Below are 27415 nucleotides of genomic sequence, written 5' to 3'. Positions count from 1 at the left end.
TATAACTACACAGATTTGAATTTAATTATAAGCACAAGGTCACACACTGTGTTTTGTTATACTTGGAATTTCAACCAACTGCTAAGCTACATTGCTGTTACCAAAAGGCACCTCAGAGTCTACTGTGGAAGATGATCAGTTTCATCTACTATCATCATTGGAATGTAGTCTCTGTAATGAACTGCATTTGTTTCTGGATCTAGAGCACTGGAGAGCATCTCTTCCATTTCTTCCTCAGTAAACGGTTCACCTGAAAAAGAAAGGAAAGTAACACTTTGTCTTGGTAATTATTCTTCTCAGGGCTTACAAATTACCATTTCTCTCCTGCAAGGATATTTTTTCCGTGTTTATGTGCAGAAAAAAGAATCCAATTCCTTCACTTTTGCAAATGCAGAAGTCCTGCAAGCCAAGCCAGCTAGTTTTAAAAAAGACAGAGGGCTTGGATCTTTTGATTCACATTTAATTCACAAGCTCCAAAACACCCAGTCTTGCACAAGACATGCTTGTCATTTTGTACTTGAGGCAGGCAGGCATGAATCAGCCATGCAAGAAAAGCAGGCTCTTCAAGGGATACTGAAAATTACATGATATGCAACTTAAATCTGGTCTTTGAATCTTTGTTTGCAAAGGGCACTAGAATAAGATCAAGATAATGCAGGAATGACTGAGTACTGAAATTGCCTGAAACGTTTCAAAATCTAAACTGAGGTTTTAGAGGGAGGAATAAAAGAAGTCACATCCTTAGGAAGCACAAAAATGTGCACGGAATCACAAAATATTCACAAGACTATATCAAGATATCAAGACTCTATAAGATCTTATAATATCTGCAAAAAGGCAGATACATGTTCATTCCCTGCATTATTCACCAGGGAAATGTTCCACTCTATACACACACTCATGAAGGCAACAGGATTGCCTGAAGATGGTGTACCTACTCCTGCAAGTTTCGGCTTCAAGAATTAGGACTGCAAGGTGCCATATACACATATGTTTATTTACATAAACAGTGATATTATAAAAATCATATTACCTTCTTCAGTCATATGTTTCACCAGATCCTCTTTAGTAACGTATCCACTTTTATTCTCATCTAAAGCCTTTAAATAAAAGGGATAAACTGTTGTGTTTTCATCATGCTACATCAGCTACTTTTTCCCCAGCAATTAGGTACCTGAATATTTAGTTACAGACCTCAAACGCATGTAGAAGAACATCTTCTGGAATAGGCCTGTAGCTGAAACCATTGAATCAGAAAAGAGTTAAGTTTGTAAGGCTGCTGTACCATTCTGAAATAATAAAATATGAGTAGTAGAAAGGAAAAACCTATTTCCTAGTTTGTCTATTAAACATTTAAGTCCAGTTTGACTTTATGGAACTTTCCATATCTTCACTCCATGTCTTTCATTGTATTCCTGTTTCATTCTCTTTGTGCTAAGAAGCCAAATGAGTTGCTTTTGCATGTCTGAGCAGGCTGAGTGAGTTACTAGGAATCAATAGTTGCTGAATCACTCCACATAGCAAATGCAGGGAACAGAAAATTGCCAAACCAAGAAAACAAAGTTTTGTCCAGGTAGGCTGGTAGCTAAGCAACAGATCACCTAGTGGGACTTTGACAGCCTATTGAGCTGACAACAGGCAACAGTTCCACAGAGCACAGCACTGGGTGTATGTGTGTGCTGACAGTGCACCTGATTTCACAGCTTTCATTTTAAAATGCTTGGTTGTTTCATCCAGACTCACTTCACTCTTTTACTATCTAAAAACCAAATTGTTCTTTATGATTCAGATCTCAAGTGCCCTTGGATAAAGTGAACTATAGACACGGCATTAGAAGATAAACGTGAGTCTCGACAAGCCTGAGCTAGCCTGGAAAAATGTGTGTTCTTGTGTGTGTGTTTGTGTCGATGGGGTGGAGGAGGAGGAGGAGAGAGCCTGGGGCAGCAAGGCATCGCTTTGTGAAGTGTTGAACATCAGTGTTAACCCAGAAACAGGCCATGAAGGCCAGAGAAGGCAAAGGTGCAGAAGTGCAGAAGACTGGGAAGGCAATGCACTCGTGCCAGCGTGCTGGAACCAAACATCATTGACTGGTCCCTGTCCAGGCACAGGGACTCAACACAGCCTCAGGGAGTGCCCCATACTGCAGGATGCTGTGAGACATTTGAGGGAAATCCCATAGCTATTTCATGTAGAGAACACCAAAAGAGCTCCATGTACAAAATAGCTTCTGAGTTTTGGGCAAGACTAAACCCCTGGTTACTGCCTTTAAAAAGATAAACTCCCTATAGTTAAGACTACTTTTTGTGCAAAATATCAAAATAGCACAAGTTCCTGTGTACATCCAAAGATTTGTATGTGCCTTTCAATAATGAACAGCACTCTTTTTCCAGACTTGTAGATCAGCAAATATTTTAGATCAGCAGAGTGCTGGTTGTGTATATTCAACAATACCTGGCACTTTGAGACATGAACGTGAAGCTGATTTATACAACTTATTAAAAATACACTTTCACAGACCATGCTTCTCAAGCAACTGTAACTCAGATAAAGTAATGGCTGTGACCTTATTTGTATATAAAATATTTTCAGAGTTGAAATAGCAAATTCTGATTCACTCTGATTCACGTTAAAAATACAATAGCTAGATGTTACCACAATTCATTATTATAAGCTGATGGACTATTGGCACAAATAATAACACAATTTTATGTAGACCATATCATTATGAACTAAAAGTCTCACTACCTAACCTAATTTAAAAAAAAAAAAAAAATCTGTATTCCTTCGAGTTAAATAAAATTACTGCAGATAAATTCATTCAGAATCAACCATGGAGTAAACTAAAGACCCAGTTTACATTACCTTCTGTCCAGTAATACTTTTGTCATCACTGGAAGAAATTTTTCTAGATGAACATATCCAGTTGGTGGTTCTTCTTCTACCTAAAAATAAGACTCAAGCATGATAGGTTATATGAATCATTAGCAAACTAATAGAACAATTAGAAAACTGAGGTCAGGTGAGCCCTGCAATAATTACAGATTTAGACTTTTGAGTGTTTATATAAAGTTTATGTGTGAAGTTAATGTCACATGGCACCATAACATATGCCTGAAATACTTCTGCTCAAATAGAATTCAAGGAAGAAATAATCTCCCAGACAAAACATATGCCTGCTACTTCAGAAACTTTCAACAACTCAATATTGCCCTCTTGTGCTTCGAAGCCATTTACGCAGCAGAACTGGACACCTAACTGATCTCCCACAATAACTCAGCAGTGGTTTTAAAATTCAGACCACAATTATATTAGTGAAGGCAGGTATGACCTGGAGCATCCCCAGGATGTGCAACATGATCATCCATCACAGCACACTGTCACCACATTCCCCAGAGTGGTTTTGGCCTATGCCATCAAAAACTTTTGCCCAACAGCTACCAGGTCCAGTTTGGGCATTGGGTCTGTGGGCACTTCTCCCCAGCAGCCATTTAGTACAGCCACCTAGCATAAAACATTTACTATCATAAACATGGGCTGCTCTGTGCCAGCTGGCTTCAGTTCCCAAGGATATTTCTGGCACATTTAATGTGCTGATTTGGACACAGACCCTGCCTAGTACATCTCAAGGATGGAATTTATTGCCTCCATAAGTTCTGTAGCCAGAGAGTCACAAAGAAAAGGTCCAGAGAATCAGACAGATGGAGTCAGGGCAGTCTGAAACAGTCATAAGTCAGTCCATAAATTACTGCATTGTTGCATTGCCTCCTATGCTACTAACCCTAATCAGGTCAGGACCAAATAACTGCACGTATACACCAATATGATGGACAGCAAAATGGCATTTACTACACGTGAACCCTAGCTTATATACCTTATGTGCTTTGTCTACACCCCTAAAGCATGTGCCACACATCAATCATAGAGCTGGAGAGGTCCTGCTGAGTCACATCCTGAGGGGGGGGGGGGGGGTAGGGTGGGGGAAAGAGAGGGTGTCTCACAGTCACCTAGAAGAAAAGCTTCCCTTTGCCTCTCAAATAAATTAACAGATTAGTCCCAAAGCATCATGGACTTCTAGTAGCATTCTGATGGCATTACATGGTAAAAGACTGCTCCCTACAACTTGAATGCATCTTCTCCCTAAAAGTTCGAAGTTTTATCTCCAAACAGAGCTCTTAATGGAGCCAGTTTGCTTCTGTGTTGAAACTGGATGCTTAAATTGTAGTCTCACAGTCACACCCTACCAGGCTCTTTACAGACACAGCTCAGGTTGAAAGAAGACTCAAACAGGAACTGATCTGAAATGTCTAACTGAGCCAAGGAGATCTAACGCTATAAACCTTCCTCCTGGGAGCTGGGTCAGAGAGTAGGGTGTTGTCTACATCATTAAGTTGCTTAAATGTGGAACTGCATCACAACTTTGAGAGCTATCTGTACATGGAATGTTTTAGGGAACATTTGTGCTTCAACTTGTATTAGTTCAAAAGTCCACAGATCAAAAATGAAATATAATAGCTATATATAATTTATGACAAATGTCATCCAGATTTGACTCTCTTTTTGGTGTGCTGTTTGTACTTTGCATCCAGAATGCAGTTTATCAAGAACTTCCTGACAACAGACCTAGCCCTTTGAGGTAGTAAGAAACCTCAACTCCCTCTGACCTTCTAGAATAGCTGCCATTCCAGTGGCTGTACAGGCCTAGCAAAGTCTTAAACTGCTAAAATTAATCCTATTTCTAATATTAAATAGATGTGAAAGTAAACTGAATGTATGAATTTTACCCAAGTCTATAAGTACCTAGATTTACTTCCCCTCCCCCCCCCCCCCAGTGGCTGTTAAAATAACAGTACTTGTTCAAGCTCCATGGATGTTGCTCTGTTCCCTTCTTTGGGTACATCCACAGCTCCTATAACAGATGTACTGTAGCATTCATTCCGTTTCATATCTCCACCACCTCCCTGGGCAAATTGTTCCAATACCTCATCAGACTTTCTGAGGAAAAAAATTATTCTTAATATCCAACCTGAACCTCCTCTGACACAGCATGAGGCCAATCGCTCTCCTCCTATTGCTGTTACCTGGGAGAAGAGGCTGACACCCATCTCAATACAGCCTCCTTTCAGGAGTTGCAGAGAGGTAGTGAAAAACAGAAATAATCCGCAGCTTTAAAAAGGCAAAAATACTGGAGAAATAGTTTGATGAGCAACTGACCGCCAGAGAAAATTTTTACTTTATATAGATTAAGTGGTATTACCATAGTCAATGGTAATTGTACCTTATATAAATTTAGATAACTTAATATTAGTGATTAGCATAATACAAGGCAGTCTTCTTCTACAAGGCAGACTGAACCTATGTCAGGGTTTCATTTATGAACACTTGAAAACTTTAATTCCCTACTCATACAAACAAACAAATTGCATATATCATATGTCACAAATGTGCACAGGAACTTCTTTACAGTGAGGTGACGGAGCACTGGAACAGGCTGCCCAGGGAGGTGGTGGAGTCTCCTTCTCTGGAGATGTTCAAGACCTTCCTGGATGTCTACCTGTGTGACCTGGTATAGGTCAAGACCTGCTTTGGCAGGGGGGTTGGACTTGATTTCTGGAGGTCCCTTCCAACACCTACAATTCTTGAGATGCAATCACAGAATCACAGAACTTCCCATCTCATAGCTGCATTACACTGTACTTTGTTACATTACTTATCTCAAATTTTCAATTATGCTAAAAACAGAGGGGGGAAAAAAGGTGGTAGGAAGAGGCAGGACTTAAACTGTCCAGGTTCCTCTGGACTGGAGGGGAGATGTTCACTGCAGAGGAGTTGGACTAGATGATCATCAAAGGTTCCCTTCAGCTCTAAAGCTAAGATTCTGTAATTCTATGTCAAAGCATCTCCTTCTTAAATCTGTAAACCTGAGTCAATTATATTGCCCAGTTACTGTAATCAAAAATCTGTTGGACAGTAAAAATATCTTTACTAAGCATCATAATCTTTCCATTTTATCTTATTTGTCAGTGGAAGCTAGAATAATCTACTACTGACAGTAGAGAATGACAGCAGACAGAATGCAGCATCACATTAAAAGATCTTTCCCCTCCAATTGTTACTTGCACTTCATTATCTGAAGCAGTTAGCACTGCTAGACCTAAGACTTTGCACAAGGTTTCTTTAGTTAAATTCTGATCTACAAGAGATGGAGCAAGTACTGATGAGAGACAGGCACATAATCATACAAAGAAAAGAGAGACACTCTCAGCAACCTGACCGTCCTGGTTTTACCCGGGCTAGAGTGAATTTGATGCGAGGTTTTGTCTTTAGGAGAAAAAGAAAGTTGATAACACACCAATGTTGCACTTGCTGCTGAGCAGTACTGCACATAGCCAAGTATGTTGCAGCTTCTTCAGTGATGGGGCTTTGGGTGTACAAGGAGCTGTGAAGGGGCAGAATCAGGACAGCAGACCTAAACTGGCCAAAGGGATATTCCATATCATATGATATCACGTTGAACAATAAAAGTGGGGATGTTGGCCAGAGGAGCAGAGTCTAGCTGGGGACTGGCTGGGCATCAGTTGGTTAGCGATGAGCAACTGACCGTGCATTACTTGCTTTGTAAATATTGATAGTTATTATCATCATCATCATTATTATTTTTCCCTTCTTTTTCTGTATTAGTTTTTAATCTCAACCCACAAGTTCTACTTTTTTATTATTCTCTCCCACATCCCACTGGACAGTTGTGTGGTGCTTAGCTTCCTGATGGGCTAAACCATGACACTAGTGTATACATGGAAAAAAAAAAAAGAAAAGATTCCTCTCCCACTTCTCAGCTCCAGAAATGTCCATTCCTTAAGGTATACTACTTTTCAAAAACTATGCAAATTCTTTTTCCCACTATTATGCCCCATGCATTAACCCCACCCTGCCGTGGCACCATGACTCCAGCCTTTCCATTACATATAGAAAGCATATGTTGAGGAGATAAAAATTGCAGCACGGGTGAAAAACTGTAGAGAAAGACAGTAGAAGTTCCTTATCTCTCCACATCATCAGGAGGACCTCTAAGTTCTGAGAGTCTTTATGTTTGAATTCTGACTTGCAGACTTAAATAATCAAGAAAGAAAAGACTACCTAACTGAGAAATCTCAAGACTGGGATAGGCCTCAGAAGGACTGAAAATTGAGCAGGCTGGCTATAAGATGCAGTGGTAACAGAATCTGTTGGAGACAAACTGCCGTGTCTTTTCTCTGCATATTTTTGGATTTTTATGTATAATTTTAATACCTGTTCAAGAATAATTTTTATTATTTAGTCATCCAGAATTTGTCTATGGCATGTCCAGAGCAGGTAGATAGTTAGGGTTTGGATATCCAATCTAATTGCAGTTTAAGGCAATCTTTTTCAACAGCCAAAAACATTCTATCCCTCCATTTTCTACAGACAGCCCTCCACCATGGCTCAGTGTCACAGTGGCCTTCTGTAGTAAATGACAGTCAAAATCCCCAATTTAAGCCACCAGTGTTGTTCTCTCAACAGCATAAAGGTTTGTTTCACAGCAACCTGAGAGACTGCCTAGTTCACTTCCATGACAGATGGCAATTTCTCTTTTCACCTGTGGAAAAGAACTCAGCTCTCCATACAGCAAGGCAGAAGGGTTAAACTTGTGCAAGTTCAAGACAAGATAAAAGAAAATATGTAAACCCTTTACCTTTGCAAGCAGTTCATGTAGCTCTGCCTCAGTCGGGAAACAACCAAGTGACCTGACAATTGAACCAATCTCTCTGAAAGAAAGTAAAACATCTGTGTCAGTGATTCTGCAAAACAAGAGTGGCTGTGGCAAATACAGCTATCAGTTCAGAACGTGCATACAGGAGCATGCATGTATGAGTACCTGCACGCATAAGCACACCTATACAACTTTTAAGATAATGTCTCAGAAAGCAATGCCTACTTTTACAGATGTTGCATATCTTGCAGCTTTTGGAAGGGTATAATTATACCTGTCAGTTTCCCCAAAAATTCCTTATTACTCTTGTGTTCATTACTGTGTGCAAGATAATTTTCAATTGATCTCCTGTAATTATTAGGCTCAACTGCAATAAAGCCTACATTTGCATAGTTAATAAAACACTTTGAAGTCTATTGAGATGAAAGGTCACAAAAACATAGGTTTAATTAAATGCTATAAAGATACAAATTCTAACTTCAGAAGACAACAATTACAAAAGTGAGGTGACCTTGTGTTCCTGTTGTGTTCCTGCTGCACAGATAGATAATTCTAGTTTCCTCCTGACTGTCATTTAGTTCAGCAGCTTCAGTTTCCACTGTGTAGTTCCCAACATACAAAAATACAGTTCAAATTAGCTTATGTTCATATAGGTTTTGTAGATCAGACACAATGACAATTTTGTGTCATGGTTTTCATCTTAGATGTCATACTCTCAATGGCAACATTTGCAAAATCACAGATGCCACTGACATAGGATATATTCTAAGCAGAAATGAAACACTATCCTCCTTAAGCTTAATTACTTACTAATTCTTGTATTTGCATTAGGAGTTACCCAGCGCTTGTGTTATTCTGTCAAGCCAGTGTCGCTTTGCATATTCTTCACATATATCTAATATCTCAGGAAATAACACTCATACTTCTACAATCAAGGCTAAGAATTGTGCTGTGCTGCCACCTTCTGATATAAGATAATCAGACATGAATAGTCACACTACTGTGACACAGCCCTGCAATAAAAACATAAGGCAATAAACAAGGTAGTAAATTGTTTTTCATTGTCATAACTGTTCTCTGATTAAAATTAATTGTGAAATAGTACATTTACAGTGTTACATAGACTTTGAATGTCCCTTCTCACATGTTATAACTTACTGGCTGAATGAAAACATTAAAAAGAAAATTGTATTTGAATCATTTAATTGTTGTAACATTTTTCTCAAGCTCTATATCCACTGCAGAGCGTAGAAACTTTACATCTATGCAGACAAGATTGCAGATGTAAATTACAAACAAATAAACACGTATGACATGGTACAGTGAGGGTCGGGCGTTCCTTGGTGCCACCAATCCAGCCAGGAGCAGGCAGCTGACAGGACACCAGGGCAGCTCCAGCAATGAGCACCTCCTTGAGGATGGAGATAAACCAATAGGTTTAAGGAAATAATCTTTAAAAAAAAAAAACTTGAGGGAGGATGGAACAGAATTGAACCAAATGTGGAGACTTGTCCTGAAATTCCCCTACCAACTAAAACTGAAAAGTCATTTCACATGTGAGTTCCTCACACATCCTGTCTAGTGACAAAAAAAATTTCATCAGCTCTGCACCTCCTTTGTAGAGTTTAACTAATTGAATTATAATTAAAAGATCTGGTGAAATTCTTGTGAAAACAGTAGTTTGAAATATGCAGAATTCCTTTGGTAATCTTCAATGACAACAGCTTGTAAAAATTCAAGGAGACATAAGCGTGTTTAATTTTTTATGACAAAAGTAATGTTGTTAGATGTTATGAATATTTATGTTAAAATGAAATTGAAGTAGCATTGTCAAATATTCAAACTTCAAATATATCACTATTAACATTGAGAACTTTTAAATTTGACATCCATTAGCTATGTATTGTGTATCCTGTTATGCCTTGATGAGTCTAACAGTCCATGACCTTTTTACTCCCTGAAATGTATATTTTGTCTCTATTCCCACAGGCCTTAGCAGGTACAGTTCCTGACTCTCTTGGCCATCCCAGTCCCCCAGTTCTGGTCATGCCAAAAAAAGAGACAGCCCTTTAAGAAGCATCACAAAAATGAATGATTAGAGTAATGGAACAGTTCCTCATTAAAAATTAAACACATCTAGACTCTCCAGCATCGAACTTCAGTGATGGAGGAGGGATTTGACAGAGAACTATGAAATCATCAACGGTGTTCAGAAGATAAATAGAGAACAATGATTCACTATCTAACATAAAGTACAACATCAGGAGTCACTCAAATCCATGTGACACATATACAATACAGAAGAAATACTGTGTATTTGCTCAATTCCTTATTCCTTCCCCAACTAACTACTAGCTCAGATGAAGATACTTGACTACATGGACTCTTAGTACAACTGTGTTCATCCTTATGTTCATTGTTGCATACTGTTATTGTATGGTTATATAATACACCTACAAGTGAGCTTCCTAAAACACTTCCTCACGAGAGCAATAGCCACATGTCGCAGTACCCCAGAGAAGGAGGGATGCATGCACTGCACTGAAGTAGCGATGACCTACTGAGAGCATGTAATCATGGCAGAGACCGGCAGGGACACTCCTTGATGTGCTGACATTATTTTGAAAGTGAAGGTATCCATTCAGTACCCAGGACATAGAGCCAAATGAGCTATTAGAGCAGAGATTTGCTAGCAGTAACTGCTAGCCTTAGACTTCCTAACTGGATTCACCCTCGTCTTGCTCCTTGGCCCCACCAGTCTTGCATCCCTTTCTCAAGGGAGTCTCAGCTTCCAACCACTGAACAGTGCAAAATGTTTATTAAAGCAACAAAGAAATACTTGTCTGATCAGTGTCAAAAGGACTGTTTAAATTACATTTTCTGGTAAGGCAGATGCAAGTTGGGAGAGTCACTTATCTCTGTACTACAGCCTGTAATATCTCTATGTGAAGATATTTACAAACCTGACATCCACAGTTTCACTTCCTTCGTGATCAAATGCCTCAAAAGCTTCTGTAATCTTTCTCTCAATTTCAGCTACCACACCATCTGCAAAAAAAAAAAAAAAAAAAACAAAAAACACACAACACAGGGATAACATTCCACTTTCTTTTTAATGCCGATAAACTCATTCAAATTCTTGTCAGTTGTTTTGGGTTTTTTTGCATTTATTTCTCTATCACATGAGGTATGAGAATAAACGTCTTGAAAGCCGTCCTTTAGAAGCATTAACTGAAAATTGTATTCAGTATCAGTTTCCTTCACTGTACTACCCTTTTCTACTTTTCCCAGTTCTAGCAGGAACTAGATACAGCTCTAGACACTGCTAGTTAAGTAAGACTGGCAGGGAATCAGCCTTAAGTCTTCTGGTTCCTTCAGAACAATTATTTCCTCTTCAGGTAATCCAGACTGTTCACCAGCACATGATGCTCATCTGAAGACAGCCCATAAGCAGCACACCTGTCCCAGCTGTGACATTTCTTCCTCACAGACCGCAGCTTCAGTCTTTGTATGGAACAGAAGCAATTAAATAGATGTGATTCTGCTAGACTTTTAAGCAATGAGCATTTTAAAAAAAGCTATTTCCAATTAATACAATTTGTGAGATGCTACCATTCATTTAACTATATGAGCTTCCTTTTCTTCCCTGGGGCCAATTGCTCTGTTAGTTCAAAAAGTCCTTTCACGGAAGAGAAATTATATGCAGAAAAAAGCAGCATCAAAAGAATACAACCTTAAACAGCCACTTAAAATGCTAGAGAGCGGTATTTGCTGCTTACCAGAAGATATTTAGTTCCAAGGCAGTCTGATTAACTCATTTACACAATATGATACCCTGAAACTCTTTTAAAGCTATGTAAAGACTAAGATTAAGGTTTTATTGATGGACACATCCATGGACTTCATTTTATTATTTGATGTTACTGCTCAACACACCTGAAACAGTCTTTATAAACATTAGTCCAGGTATACTTCAATAAATACAGTCCATTTTATATTCCTACATGCATGTAGGCATCTCATTAATTACTTAATCCTCTCTTTGTAGTACCGTATTATGGTTAAAAGCAGGTGTACTGAAACCCTGAGGTCTCTGGCGACCTCCGGTGAATCTTTTCTCACATGGGCTGCCTCTGAATGGGTCAGTTCAAAAGGACAAGAGATACAGCTTCTATCCAGTGATAGCCAGATCTGGAGTCATTTACATCTTGTTCTATTTTCAGTTGAACAGGTTCTTATCAACAGCTCTTTTGTAGATCTCTCCATCCACTTATCATGGCTCACCAGCAGAAAGTACTGAATCCTATCAGTGACTACACTTAGAAGCCCTGGCTACTCTAGTATCATTTAATATCTATCCTACCTGCCATTATTTCAACCAAAAAGATAGGAAGTCACTTTGGTCCCATAGGCTGAAATATTCAGAATGAGATGCCCCCTGCCATCTCCATTCAACTTCAACAAACCTCCTCCCCCTGCTTATGGATCCAAGCTATAGGATTTATAACCACCCTGCTAAGACCACTCCAACATTTTTCTGTAAGACCCCTACAACTAACCTTTACAAATTCCAGCTCTCCCCATCATCCCCACAACCACAAGCAGTACCTCTCTCACCACGCAATGCCAAGCAAACAAGAGAGATGAGGTGGTTGGGCTATTGGGAACATCTGAGCCAGCTGGAGATGAACAAGGTACCAAGAAAAGTGTGAAGGTTCTGCTTAAGATCTGAACTGCATGCTCTAGAAAAGGGTTTGGCCAACAAGCAGAAATAATTAATGAAGTTCTTACTCCTCTGACAATCAACAGCTTTAATATGGAATTAAAATCCTATAAATGTGTCTAGAAGCAGTAAAAGTTCTCCAATGGAACAGGAGAGCGATGCTGTTCACAAAGATGTGAAGCCTGTACCACGTTCCCCTCAACAGCAATTCCCAATTTACTAGGTAGGTGTGCAAGGCAAATGAATGAAAGAAATGAACTAAAAGGCAAAAACAACTGGTCTTTGATGTTTGCAGCCATTCTTTCATTTGAACTCTACAAAAGTATATCACAACAGAATTATTAGTGAAATTAGAGCACAAAAATTATATATATAAATCTCTCTATACATGGCTGTAGTTCTAATTAAAAGACATTTATAACATTTACTTCCTCAAATGTGTGGCAAGAAAAAGCAGCTTCACAATTGCAGCTCACAGGAGGTTGTCAATTAGCTCTTACAAGATCTAATCAGGCTTTTAAGCAACTGTTTACTGAATCACTACCTAAAGATACTAAAGAGCAGTTGTAATACTAAGCACCGGTGAAATCTCAGACTCTGAACTAAGCACGTCACTTTTATTAAGATATTTTGTTTTCAGAGCAAGAAGGGAAAGCCAGTCTAGTTTCCTAAGATTCATTCTTGGTGATGTGATAGCAAGGTGTTGTCATACTACTATTTCTCTTTCCTAACTCTAAAGCAAAGTATATCACTCCTTAAATTATTTCACCACGAATGTTTGGATTGCCCTTGTGAAGTTTGTTCAGGAACCTGACTGACTTAAAAGCAATGCAGAAAGCTCTCCCCACTCCAAAGATGACAGCCTTACAGTATTTAACTTATTCTATTTTAAAGAAATTACTAACGGAAAGGAACACAGAAAATCTGACTTATTGGCAAAACCCTTCTGCTCTATAGAAGAAAATGCATGCATTAGATTTTGTCTAGTGACCTCAATTCCAGAGGAAGAGTAAAGTACAGTCAACTCAGTATGCTGAAGCATTAATTTTATCTTAAGTTCTAGAAATAATTGGACAAGAGAAATATTTTCTTCTCCACTCTGAACACCCAATAGCATGCAAAATACAAATATAGCAGATATCAGAAAAGGAAAGAACAATATGATTAAGCTGTAAGCTTGTGAAATATGAAATGATTGAACTGAAGTCTTTGCAGACACTGGTACATAGCCCTATTAGGGGTCCAAGCTACGGTCTGCAGAGTTAGAAAAGGCATAACGCTCTCTGTTCTAGATGTTATCATCAAATAATCTGTAGGCAAACTGAGTTTTAGCCTTTCTCTTAGACGAAGAAAGGAGTTTAACTGGTTTCTGTAGAAGTCACTTTCAAGCATTCACAAAGAAGTAAAAATTACGTCCCACTGAGATGCAGCCCTTCACGATTAGACTCATTTCGCACTAAGAAGGTGATTCGTTTCTCCCCTTCACTATAGGCAAGAAAATCTTTCCTTCCTGCTGTTCAAAGCAGCTCCTGAGCAGCAGCTGATTGCTGATGACAAGCTAGCTCTGGGACATACAGAGGAATGATGCCAAAGTTCTGTGGTACACCAGAGAAAACGCCGCTCCCCGGTAGGCAGTTAGTCTGAGTGGTGAATACAGGCATATATCAATCCACACAAAAAACACTTCATGTAACTCAGGAAATGCACCAAAAATACGCCCTGATGCTTTTACTGTATGCAATCTGTGCACCTATGTCATATCTACATAGATATCCATATATATTTAAGCACCAATCTTCATAAGCATCAGCAGAGAAGCCGATAGTCCTGGGAAATGATCATGGAGTATCACCTAGTTATATTCAGATGGAGTTCAATTTTCTCAAATCTGAAGCACCTGCTGAAGTTTGATGAGTGATTAGTTTTTATACACCTATATATATATTTTTGTTGTAGGATTCTGTGGGAACAACCCTCTCCACTTTCACTTTACAAAACAAATTTGTGACGGCATCTATAGAGGAGAAAAGGAGATGCAGAGGCTGGTTTGTATGACAGGGCCACATGTTGGGAAGTACAGCATATCACATTCCCAGCCAAAGCAATTTAACGCAAGACAGACTCTGGAAGAAAGAAGGCATTCCTCATCTAGGGAGAACCGTGATAGCAACCCATAGCAGAATCCAGCCAAGAGCAACAAGTGTGTGCCATAGAAATACAGGCGTGCAGACTGGAGCCAGGACTTGCTACTGCACTGGATCCTCCTGCTGATAAAAGTGTTCTGTAACGAGCAGTATGTCCAGAAAAGAAGAAAACCACAAGATCAACTAATCCAGGTTAAAACTGCTAGAGATTCAGGCATTTTCTAGTGACTAATTTGTAACCTATACTACAGCCTTCCTTTTACACCCGCTAGGAAAATGGCCCAGTGGAGGCTGTCAGCCTCTGCCACACTGGTGTTATTAGGCAGCAGTTCTTCTCTTCAGAAATAATCATGCAAGCTGGATCCCCCCATATACAGCACAGGAGGCAGGTTCTCTGCTTTGACCAGTCAGGATATACTGTGCAGCAGGACCACTACCTCTGAACAGCAGGAAAGTGCACAGGCAAGTGAACACTCAGCCCCCAGTCCTCTCCAAGGTCCAGTCCTATTGCTGTGAGACTGCTGCTCTGCAGGCTGTGCACAGCTCCACCTCACCAAAGCCCTGGCTGCCTCTGTCATCTCCTGCTATCTCACTGGCTGCTGGGATGCTGCAGTCAGGTGTGTAGAGTAGCACTCTGCCTGGCTCCTTTCCCTAGAGCTACAGCTCACAGATTTTTATCATCTTAGCACTAAGCCCTCTGGACTCTGAAATGGTCAATAGTGAGAGCTAATGCTCTGACCTGGCCTCCATAAGCACCTTACTCCTTCTATCTTAACCCATCATTGACCCCGATTTAAGGAGTTTAGGGCTGTGAGCAGTAACACAGAGCTTACTCCCTTGTCTTCTGAATAAAGCACAGCATTGGGAACAAAAAGAAACACATGATGGGTATATCCCACATATGTCCAAACCTCTAGACAGAAAGTAGCAGTAATCTCTTAGAGTTTCAAAAAATCTGGAGTCCTCATTACATACACCAGAAATGCCTGAGCATCTTTCAAAACACAACAGCACCTGCCACGACCTTAAAAAAAGCTGGTTTCTCCAGCTTTCACACAAGTCAGCTCTTGCACACTGTACAATCAATGAATGTACAGATGTTATAGTTACAAGGTATACCAGACAGCTTGGCTATATAGTTATCTTGGCTATATAGTTATTACACCAAAGCAGAAAAGACAGGACACTTACCCATATCCTGAGCTTGCTTACTAAAGCCCAGTGGAGCAGATCTCCAGAAGAGATCCTTCCCTGCTGGCAGTCAGCTCTTCAATGGGTCTAGGAGAGGTGCAGCCAGGCTCCACCCCTTCTGGCAGCACAGGTGAATTGCCTTCAGCTGTGCTCCTCTGGCTGACTCATGGCTCGCCTCAGGTGATCCATCAGAGGTTCAGGCCATGATTCAGCAGTTCCCATACACACACTTTGCGTATTTGTTGTTGCAGCCTTTACAAAAAAAACACTTTCATTTTCTTCCTCATATTCTGTCATGTGTTAAAACTATATCACCCCATCACTACTTTGTCTTCCTGCATTTCTTGAAGAGAAGGGTTGAGCAAGACAGTTTGCCAAACTCTGAAGTGAGACACTTACAGTGACCTTACATCACACAAAAGGTTTCTAAGTCCTGGATCATAATGACACGCATTTTCATTGGATAAGCTGTCAAGTGGTTTATGTCAGGAGCAGCTGTGGCATTTTTAGAATGGCTATCAGAACATAGCATGAAATATTCAGCTATAGTTCCCAGAATTTGGCCTCACCTGTCTCCTCCAGCAGTCGGCCTTGTTTGCTACCTTCTGCTCCCAAACCTCAGCTGGATGTTCACAACAGCTGCACATTATTATTTTGGAAACAGCACCAATAAGAATTTTCAAGGAGAAACACATATACAAATTAAACCTAACAGGTCTCAGTTCTGATCTGGTTTTTCAGCCAGCCAGGCTCATCATCTATTCTGCAGCTACTCAAGTGGTAGTTGAGTTTGTCTTCATGAAGGCAAGTGCTCTGTGAGCCAAAAATGCAAGCTCTGAGTAATACTGCTCATCCTAACCATTTGCACAGGTCTAGCTCTAGGAGTAAAACATTCCCTCTGCTATCTGGTGTCTGCAGACGAGTTGCCAAATACCTGTCACTGTATACAAGCGGCAATGAGGGCAATGAAATGACACACTTTGCCACAGTGACCTGCATAACGACTGGGACAAATGTTTCTCTTTTAATATGAAAATCTTCATTGTCTGCTGAGCAGAATATGTGGAGATAGCTTGCTGACATTGAAAGAGAGCAAAAAAGACCTTTGCATAGATGTGGACTGCCTCCTATATACGTGATTCACAGGTAATATACAATTACTATCTTCTACTTCTCTTGAGGAAAGTCTTAACGTTATCCTTCCTAGACAGAACTGAAAAAAATGACAGCACTTGAGGTTTGTTAGCCTGCAAAAAATAATTGCTATACTTTCTTTGAAGTCAATACCAGCTTCGTGCGGTCTCCCTTTTCATCAGGCAGAGATAAGCTCAGCATAAATCTCCATTAGCGGTGTCCTGTGCATCCCTAAATTCCCAACTCTGGCAGCTGTACCAGGCAGTACTCCTACTGCAGCTCAGAGCTGGCAAAAACTCTAATCTCCACTGCTGCAATTTGTTCCATATCTTTCATCCCAGTTACACCTGGGAGCTAATGAAAGAGTTATGTCTAGCCTGTACTTATATTCTCTTTCATCACGAGTGGCAAACTGCCCTGCAAGGATATATAGCTCTTCTGGCAACGCTGGGAGTTGTGCTATACCTTCAGCTGCTGCTGAAAGGTAAGAATCAACACAGTCTGCCACAGGGCCAGAAAGCAGCCTGTGCTGTTGTAATGTGTGCCCTCTGAAGGCAGAGCCTCCATTCCTCCTGGACTTTACATAGCCACAAGGGACAACTCCAGCACTCCCAGCCTTACGCACTCCCCCAAGCTGCCCAAAAGGCAGTGTGCTGTGGTGCACCCTGAGACACGGGTCGTGCTGCTGAGCACTGGGGATGATGGCCCTGGTAGGGCACACTGACCTGTCACCAACAGCACACACGTTCACCTGCCTGAACCTGTGTCAGCACAGAGCGTCTCATAAATGTGCTATGCTCAGTAAACTGCCACTGGGTGATGAAGTCATTAATCAGAGATCAGCATAAAGTGGATATTAAAGCTCTTAGAAGTTATTTATTAGAAACATAAAGTAGTGTGAAGTTTAACTCTAGCAGTGGCTAGAATACAGCAGTTAAACTTCCTTCATTTGAAAGACATATAATTGTCTAGAATACTGTGGGAGAAGGAGAGCTTTTCAGTATGACTTCTAATACAAACTGCCACTATATAACATATCACAAGTTGCCTGAAAGGGTTTTAAATGGGCTTACAAAAATACAATCTCTGTACTGGTTGCCATCCTATCTGCACTGCTCTGACCCGAGAACTTGGACCGACCAAAGCAGCTTCAAAGAGAAATAAAACAGCAAGAGATTAGTTGCAGCTACATGCTTCTCAAGGAGCTGTCTTGAAAGCATCGCATGTAGGGCTAAACCCATTTCTTTACACATTATGAATGCATATGAACCTCCAACTATCTTTTTGTTTGCATAAGGATCCAACTATCTTTTTGTTTGCATTGGAATTTGAACAGTATTTTAGCTGACAAATTTAAGACATTTACATTTATTGTCAATATGGGATAAGACATTTCTATAACCATTTGAGGCAGAAAAAAGAACACATGCTGTTCATGGAGAAATTTCACAACTCACGTCTCATTGTAACCTAACCACCAGTAAACAAGGTCCAGGTCCAGAACCTCTTGCCAAGTTAAACCAGCAGCACAAAAATCCTTACCATATTGAAGATGGAACTTCTTCAAAAAACTTCAAATCTGATAAGTTTTTGAAAGCGATGGCTGTATGCAGCAGCAGGCTGAACTAGAGGAAATTCTATCCAATCTCACATCTGCAGGACTTCTGCATAGCATCCACACCTATGTAACATCGGGCAGGAAATATTTCCTATTTCCAAAGAGCTGAAATCTGTATTTAATTTTAAAGATTGACATTCACAGTTAAAGGTCATTTATAAAAACATCCCATGGGACCAACACACAGTGCACCCTCAAAACCCTTGCTGGCCAGGTTTGGTTTTGGGAAACCCCTGCCTTTCACACTGCAGCAGGTCCCTGCAGGCTCACACGGTAGCCACAGCTACTGCCCCTTACCCTCACCCTGCCAAATCCCACCATAAATAGCAACAAAGCAGTATCTGCTCACACAAATTAAGGTTGCTTGAAAATAAAGAAATAAATCCTCAGATCTCAGAATAATTAGTATGCAGAGTAATGGAAATTCTTAATAACATGTTAACTGCTGCTAGAGAGAATTTGTGGGTGTTCTCCAGCTCCCTGTCAGTGCTGCGTATCTGCTGGTTAGCATTGTTTAAAAGACAAAAAAAAGTTTAAACCCTTTCTGCAAACCAGTTAATTTTGTGCTCGGTAAGTCAGTCAGAATTACAGCCACACTGAATAACTTCTGCTACTTTATGTGCCATGGAAACAAGAAATCTGCCAATCTGCAACTACCTCTTCTACATGCATTTGAGATAACTTCTAGTGCAGGACTATAGCCAAGAGGATCAGATGTCTACAGCCTGTGCTGATCTATAAAAGATGGGCACAATTTATTCTTTGTCTCAGTCTCAAGTACAAATATTAAAACATAACTCAAAGTGATGTCAAGGCGCATGCTAAACCGCATTACGACCTAATAAAAGATATCAACTTTCCTCCTCAAACAATTTCTCACAGCGATGTCAACAAGAGGAAGTAGTATTTATCTCTAAATCCTCAGGTGGTAAGACTACACACTGATTTTTTAAGGGATCTCATATATTCAGGTTTTCTTCTACAGCTGAAATAGTCCTTGCTTGAGCCCTATGAAAGCTATTTGTTTTAACAACGTATGCTAATGTTGTATTTTTTTCCTCAAAAGAAACACTGCTTCTTTTACAATTAGAGATAACTCACCCGATGAAATATGTTAGCCTGAAGGTTTATCACAAGTGTTTAGTCTACAGCTTTTGTACTTTGCATGCAGATGCTTAACCCCTGAAAACCCCCCAAAACCAATTTAAAATCCTTAGTACAGCAAAATATTTAAATGGACTCGTGCACTTAACATCATATGCATCATATTATCACCTTCAATGGGATTCTCCAAAGCCATACACAGCTTAAGCACTTTGCTGCATTAGGTTTGAAACTCTCCTGCCTGTTAAGTGAGCTGTGAGCACAATTAATGGTTACAAATGCCTACAGCACTCATGGCAGCCACCAGGCTCGCTAATGTTGGACTCACAACTCGACAAAAATACAGAGAACAGCAACAGAGCACTTTTAATCTCTGTAATGAATACAGACTCAAAGCAGACCAAGGCGATGTGAAGAACGTTTAGATCCCACTCACAGATGTAGGAAGATTCAGAGGGGCAAATGAAGCAGTGGCAACTCCACTTTTTCACAGAAGGTAACAGTTAAATGGGGTGTGCAGCCTCTTCTTAACAGAAGTGAACTGCAGTGCATCTCTACTTTCACCAGCACGCCAGGTAGCAAAGCAGGGCAGCTAAAGAGCAGGTGTGTGTACGGCTCAACACATTGGCACTACATTTACATAAGGCTATAAAACAGAGGTAAAAACTCTTTCCCATCTTCACTAACAACCTCAGCGTGAGTTTCTCACAAGTTGGGAAAAGGATCTGTGAGGACTAATTACATACTCAGCAGTAAATTGAACCCCAGAACCACTACTATTTACCAGAGAAAATCATCATCAGAGAAAGGCTATTGTCCATGTCCTTAAGTCTTCACATCAGAATCTGGTATGTTTCTGGAAGACCTCTGTTACCCAGAATCAGTTGTTCAGTTCCATACGGGTGTGCAACAAGAGCTCAGAATATTTAATCTACTTCCTTTTGGATTCAAATTCTTGACTTATTAATTGCATTTTAAATATGCTAATATGCTTTGTGCTAACTAGCACAAAGAATATGGTGTGTGTAAAACTCTCACACTGATCACATACACAGCATTACCATAATGATAAAGCCACACTGAATGTTCTCTCTTTTATGTACTTCCATGTAATTTCTTAAATCCCAGCTGGAGAAAAATATGTCTTGTCTTCCATTTAGTTTTACTTCAGGCACTACTGGTCTGACACTTTACTTTCAGGTTCTAATAACATCAGCATTGAGATCAGAGATATGAAAACTTAGAAAATCTGACATGTTCTGTCAAATTATAAAGAAAGTACCTGAGAACAAACTGGAGGACAGATTGAACTAAGTAGCAAAAAAGGGAAGAGAAACAGAATAATGGAAAGAAAGATACGGACGAACATGCAAAAGAGAAAGATATAGCAGTCTAATGTAATGAGATGGGCATAAAGAAAAAAAAAACATTAAACAACATTGAAAGCACAAATCTATGAATATAAATTCATGCATAAAACGTACAGCTCCATATACTGTGGGCATGATATTAACACACACACATGCAAGATTTTATTCACAATTATGTAAGCTAGAGGGTAAAAAGTTAGCAGTGTCATGCAAAAGAGGCTGCAGGCCTTGGCCTTGCACTGTTTTTTCTTGTGTACATCCAGTATATCTGCTAAACAGTAAAGTAAGCATTTTAACTTTGAAGAAGACAAACTCGAAAATAATAGGACCTAAGGGAAACTTTTACCACAAAAGCAGGTGGAACTACAGTACTACCAAGAACCAAGGGGAATACCCTAAAGACTAATTATTTGACAGTGCAACTTACGCTTTTCTTCTGTTTGAGACACAATAAAGTAAAAGGTGCAGTTTGTGTTTATGTAGAATGCTTGTCAAAAGCATAATTGCTGCAGGAATCCAGGATTCAGGAATTCTAATTAACTCCCAAACAGCTATCTGCAGGAGGTCTAAGAGCAACTCCAACATGGAGATAAGCCACCTTCTCTTATGGGATGCTTTTGCACTTCAGTGAGACACTATTAGTTTGCCTCAGTGATGAAACACTCTATGAGGCAATAAGCAACTCAGTAAGAGCATACAGTTCTCATGAGTGACCAAAGGGAAGCTAGATGCCTTGTCTTTGCACTATCCATGAGACACAAGTCGTTGTCTTCTTTCTACAGACAGGAAACCAAAGCCCAGCTTGCCACCTTCCTGCAATCTGACAGGAAGGGCCAAGAATGGAATTCTTGACAGCACAGTTTTCCCCTAGAAGATAACATGCGGTGGTCTCCTGGGAACAGTTCTTTACAGGATGATAAAATACCCAAAGTAGTTAAAAAATAATCAACAAAAGGGTGTGTCTTTGGGAATACAGTGCTTCCACTTGTTTTAAATTAATTAGAACTAAAAAAATGCATTAGAAGCTATTAATCAAGCAATCAAAAAACCAACAAAATTCATCACTACTACCAAAGCTTCCTTCTCCAATAGTTTCTGCCAACGGATTAACAAATTGGTGCAAAAGCTCAATACCATAAGAGTGGCTGCCCAAAATATATATGGAGCCAGAGCTTCCCAATATACCAGACTACCTCTTCTCAAATGTGTGCAAGAACTTCTTTGCAGTGAGGTGACGGAGCACTGGAACAGGCTGCCCAGGGAGGTGGTGGAGTCTCCTTCTCTGGAGATGTTCAAGACCTGCCTGGACGCCTACCTCTGTGACCTGCTGTAGGGAACCTGCTTTGGCAGGGGGGTTGGACTCGATGATCTCTGGAGGTCCCTTCCAACCCTACAATTCTGTGATTCTGTGATTCTCCAAAGGTTCAGATTTCCAAACCCCTATCCTTCAATCTCCAGCTTCCTCTGCCAGCACAGTGCCTGTTTCTGTGGCAAAAATGGAATGATGAAGGAACACATCTTTTGAAGACTAAACAGAAATGAAAAACAGATGGTCAGAGCAGAGCTCACTGCTGTGCCATTGGTCCTACCTCTGATTGTATGCAATGCATCCAAACGACTCTTACAATACTACCAAAATCAAACTCCTCACTCAGCGTTACCCACAACAGCTATTTATACTTTTCCACAGAAAATCCCACTTTTACTCATTAATACGAAATAATCTATTCTTTACACTATTTCTCTTACGGTGTTCACAACCTCCGAGGCACTACCACGTCCATGTGTTTATTTACACAAAAGATGGCATTCAGAAGTGACACTGTGGCGAGCTGCACACAAAGTGCAACCATCTGGAAACGACACTCGGACACCAGTGCGGCAGGAATTACCTTTCGCCTTTAAATCACACTTTCTGGCAGCTCTTCCCGAAGCACATCATGCCCGCCTCTAAAAATAAGCCCCGGTGCCCCCAGCGGCACGGATCACTTTTCCTTGGCGGAGGGCTGGCACCGCCCCACGCCGTCACCCAACTCTGGGCCCCTCGCTCCCCGCGCCCAGGCCCGCTGAGTCTCGCAGGCAGCAGCACGCCGCAGGGGAGGCCCCATCCGCCTCGGGCGCGTGGCCCCGCAGGGAGGACCTGCCGGCCTTACCCTCACGGCTCCCCTCCTCCGCCATGGCCGGGCCCCGAGCCGTCGCCGTGGCGACGCGGGGCACAGCGGCCCGGCGGGCGCTCCCCTCCCTCCGCCCGTTCCGCCGCCACCGCGGCTTCCCCGTGCCCCCAGCGCCGTGCTAAAGCCACAGAACGCACCTCTGAAGTCACACCTGGCGCATGTGGCAGCGGCAGGCACGAGCACCGCCGTCCTGGCAGAGAGACTTGGACGAGTCCCCGAAATCTGCCGTTTCACAATGTTCTTTTTTTTTTTTTTTTTTTTAATAAACAGTCTTCCCAGCAATTGCAGAGATTTCTCCATCTCAGCTTTAGAAAGTGAAAGAACATGTTATCCTAAATCTCGTCGCTTTGAAGCAGCTAAAATATTCTCAGTGATATTAAATGAAACACGGTTTAAATATAGCTGTGTATTTTAGCAGACGTACTTGCAGTGTGCAGTTCTTCCGACCAAATGATTGTGGAAGTGGGGAAAATACAAATATGAACATTCCAGTAAGATGCAACCATATATTCATAGGAACTAATTTTTTTTTTTTAAAGGAATTTCCTACAACCAAAGCACTGTCTTCCCCACAGTAGGTATTATTTGTGAAATGTTAAAATATTGCAAACCTTATCTGGAGAATGCCTCTTCAAATGCTCAGACATACTTCCCGAACAAACACGAGATGTTAACTATTCGTGGAAGCCTCTAATACAAAAAAAATCCCACCAGTGTTGTACAGAAATAGGGCTTCTTTGCTCTAGAAAATCACTTGCTTATAACATTTGCTATTTGCAGGAAATAGCAATCAACAATGCCTTTCAACCACATATTTCTGTTTTTATTGAACGTAGCTCAGAGTAAAGAGGGTATAATATATACCCAAGAGAATTAAAGTGTTAATCTGTTGGGAAAACAACTGATTATGCTCTCTAACAAAGCTTATCCCTCCAAATGGTTACTTATAGATTTTACCAGTTTGTTAAAGTAACCGAATACTTCAAAATACGTGTTTTGACTACATGAGTAACATGGATTTGTTTCCTCTCAAGTAGATAACAGAAGTTTCAGTGAGAACAGTGCAAAAGCCAAATCTAGAGAATGTAGCAGAAACAGAAGGAAAGGCCGTTATCTTTCAGTGTGATGCAGTCCCATTTCTTGTTCCCTCAATGTCTCCAAATACAAAACCTTCATCTTTGCTGGTTGTTGATCTGTTGTGGCAGATCAGCTGTGTATTTGAAACTGAAGAACAAAATACATGGTTTGATGAGCACAGAGCTTTTTCGTTAGTTCTCTCAGCTTCTCAGTGTGAAATTTCTTGTTCTTAAGTATTGTGCCCAAGGATTATGTTCCCTATGTCATTTTCCGGATCACCTGATTCATCACAAGATGTTCAGAGCCATTTTACAAATGCTGAGTAAAGTTAAAGTGTTTACCAGATACCCCTAATGAATGCTTTAAGAAATGCTTTCCCACTCATTCAGATTTTCATGCCCAGCCCATGCCCAAAATAAGGACAACATTGCTTGCTGTGGAAATTTGAGAATCTTGTGTTTCTACAGCAGTTTTTGTGTAGATCTGAGCCATTGTGAACATGAAGTGGTAAGACAGTCATTCCACTCAGGCCACTTTATTTTCACATCTTTCCAGCAATCACAGCAGTATTTGGGCTCAGCTTTCCTCACACACTATATCTGACACACACTTATCTCAGTTTCCTCCAAGAGTTATGGTAACTAAACAATAATGTGTAAAATCCAGAAAGAAAGGGGAAATTGTGAAGTCTGCAACAGGTACTACATGTTGTGTTTGCCAAACTTAGACCTGCTGTAGCAGTTGACTCAGGCCCTCATTAGCTCATACTGCCACAGTAGCTCATTTGGGAGAACATTATTCCAAGCATATAATAGTACTGGTGAAATCCTGGATGTTTTTTTTTGTAAGTTTGGCACCCTTAGCCTAGGTGCAAAATATTTTGTCACCTGCAGCTATTATTAATTTCAGCAAACAGTATTTCACAATCTCTTGCCCATGTTATTGAGATTCCACTCAGGACAATTACTGTAAGTTGGCATCTCCTGCTCCAACCTGAAGTTTCCTTTTGCTTTGAACAGTTTGCAGCCAAATGTCAGCACCTGTTTCTCTTTCTTCCCCCAGTTCCTGACATACAGGGCTTCGGTGTCTTGTCTGTCTGCAGGAACAGAATAAAATACAGAATGAGAAAGCACTTCAAAATGAGAACTCACCACTTTAAAATCTCCTGGCAACATGTAGGAAAGAAATGTTAACAATTATAATACAGATCAAATATTGGACCTGAACCACATGACTATTTCCCTTCTAACTTAATGCACAGACATCTCAAACCAAGGGTATGAGTGGGCTGAAACAACTAATCGCATTTGGCACAGGCAAGTACAAAAGGAAACCCAGAACTACTAATTCAACAGCTTGAAATATCAGCTGCTGCATGCAAGATCCTTAAAGAGCTCCTCTGAAGAGAACATACCCTTTTAAGCTTGTAATTTTTCATTTTAAAAATGTCAAAAAATATCTCAGGGAAAAAATATGTACAGAACAAGTGTTGATTTAAAGCCTGAATCCACTGACATCTAATAGAGGTAAGGTACCTTTGCCTCTGTATTTTAATTACATATATTCCTCTCAGTTATCACACTTATCTCATGTTTTGTATATTTTCCATGCGTAATTTTGCTCAGCATAAAAGTACCTCTAAAAGGGGAGAAGTTACATAAAAAATAGAGAAATTGAAGGAGTGATGGTAATGTCTCACAAATCACTGCCCCCATGTTTCAGGTCTGTAGTATTTGGGCACATCTTTGCTCTGACCACTTGCTGAAGACCTTCACTGTGGAGCTCTCTCTGTGGGTCCATGGGACCATGAAAATGAAGATATAAATAAGAGTATTTGCTTGCTCTTCACAGATAAAGTAATTAATGGCTATGATTCCATTACATGAGTCTGCTTTTAACTCCTTTGTAGCTAAAAGTGTACAGCCCTACCAATCAGGTTCTGTGTTGCAGAACCATTTTTCACCCAAACAGTATGAATGACTCAATCTCATTTGACTTTACCATTCTTCTCTTTCTCTGGGGTCAGCTGCTGATTTGAGTGATTTGGAAACAACTTCTTCAAAAGTATTATCTAAGCACATCTGCTCACCCAAATTATACACAGCAAGCCAATAAAAATGAGAAAAAGACTCCACCATGCCTTGCCTAAGCTGTATCTCTTTTCAAATTTTGGGTAGATGATACTAAGAGCAACTACCTTGTTCCTTGCAATTTCTCTTCTGTCTTCTTTACTCAAAGGTTTGCCCAAAATCTGATCTTTTAAATACTACATCAAAATATATGATTCCATGGGACATGGAGAGTGCACTGGTGCCGAAAAGGGGAGGATCCAGCTGTTTCTTCAGTTTTTGTCCTTCTTTCTTTGCTGGTTGCTACACAGTCTCCTACCTCATGCTGGCTGTGCCATTCCTTGAGAGTAGGTGTGAGTCACTGAAGTAGTAGAAGAACAATCCATCAAAAAGTGAATAGGCTTCTGCCATGTTAAGAAATTTGGCACTAGGGTCTGTCAAGCATCTGAACTGGCACAAGCAGGAAGTTGAATCATGCAATTAGAAGTGAGAGAGAAATAGGGATGAGGGCAGCAAGGGTAAATTGTTGTTTTGGAGCTAGTAAGTTCCATTTTTTGCTAAGTCTAAAACTTGGAAGGAAGGGAAATATAGGTTCAAAATCTGCTTGTAGTGGCAGCATCTGAAATCATTCCACTGTATGGCATCATCATCAACTGTCCTGGCAAATACCACTTGCCAGTTTCTGGAAAGCTGCATTTGGGGAAAAGTGGCTGAATGTGCATTTTTCAGCAATATTCCTCAATGGCAAGAAACTACTGACAGTGCTTAGCCCCTGGGACTATGCCTGAGGAGTTGCAGCAGAAAAAACTCTCACTTTTATATGCAAGTGCAAGGTTGTTGTTCCCCATCCCACCCAGGAGCAGAAATGGCCCTAGAGATCCATATATTTTAACCTTCAGACTTCATTACCATTGATTCTATCTAGAAATGGAGCCAGGATCTCTGAGAACACTGTAGCAGGAACAAAACACAATAAATAATCCATCTGTCTAGCAACACAGGTTGCCATGAGTACTTCTCCCCATGCTCCATGCTCATCAGTGGCTTGCCTCTGAACACTGAGACAAGTTCAGGGGCCTTAT

General features: G+C 40.5%; 1 protein-coding gene across 2 annotated transcripts; it reads right to left on the bottom strand.

Annotated features, from left to right (window-relative positions):
* EFCAB2 (EF-hand calcium binding domain 2) lies at positions 1–23264 on the bottom strand. Of its 2 annotated transcripts, none has more exons than XM_052673423.1 (7): positions 23167–23264; positions 10693–10777; positions 7712–7784; positions 2863–2942; positions 1195–1237; positions 1034–1100; positions 1–250 (listed from the first exon to the last, which is right to left on the bottom strand). In XM_052673423.1, the coding sequence occupies exons 1-7, from the start codon at positions 23189–23191 to the stop codon at positions 120–122; spliced, it is 504 nt and encodes a 167-aa protein (XP_052529383.1). In that variant the 5' UTR covers positions 23192–23264; the 3' UTR covers positions 1–119. The 2 variants fall into 2 exon arrangements, with proteins under 2 accessions (XP_052529383.1, XP_052529394.1); XM_052673434.1 differs by lacking the exon at positions 23167–23264 and adding an exon at positions 15788–16183.
* Positions 23265–27415: the final 4151 nt, after the last annotated feature.

Source organism: Tympanuchus pallidicinctus, unplaced genomic scaffold (genome assembly GCF_026119805.1).
Source record: "Tympanuchus pallidicinctus isolate F22 unplaced genomic scaffold, pur_lepc_1.0 scaffold1, whole genome shotgun sequence".
NCBI lineage: Eukaryota > Metazoa > Chordata > Aves > Galliformes > Phasianidae > Tympanuchus > Tympanuchus pallidicinctus.
Note: the sequence above shows the minus strand (reverse complement) of the source record. Positions and strands in the feature narration are given on the sequence as shown.

Coding starts and splice junctions, on each gene's coding strand:
- EFCAB2 (XM_052673423.1), bottom strand. CDS start 23,191: ATGGCGGAGGAGGGGAGCCGTGAGG. Junction 10,778..23,166: donor GGAGGAGGGGAGCCGTGAGG/GTAAGGCCGGCA, acceptor TTTTTTTTGCAG/ATGGTGTGGTAGCTGAAATT. Junction 2,943..7,711: donor TACATGAACTGCTTGCAAAG/GTAAAGGGTTTA, acceptor TCTTATTTTTAG/GTAGAAGAAGAACCACCAAC.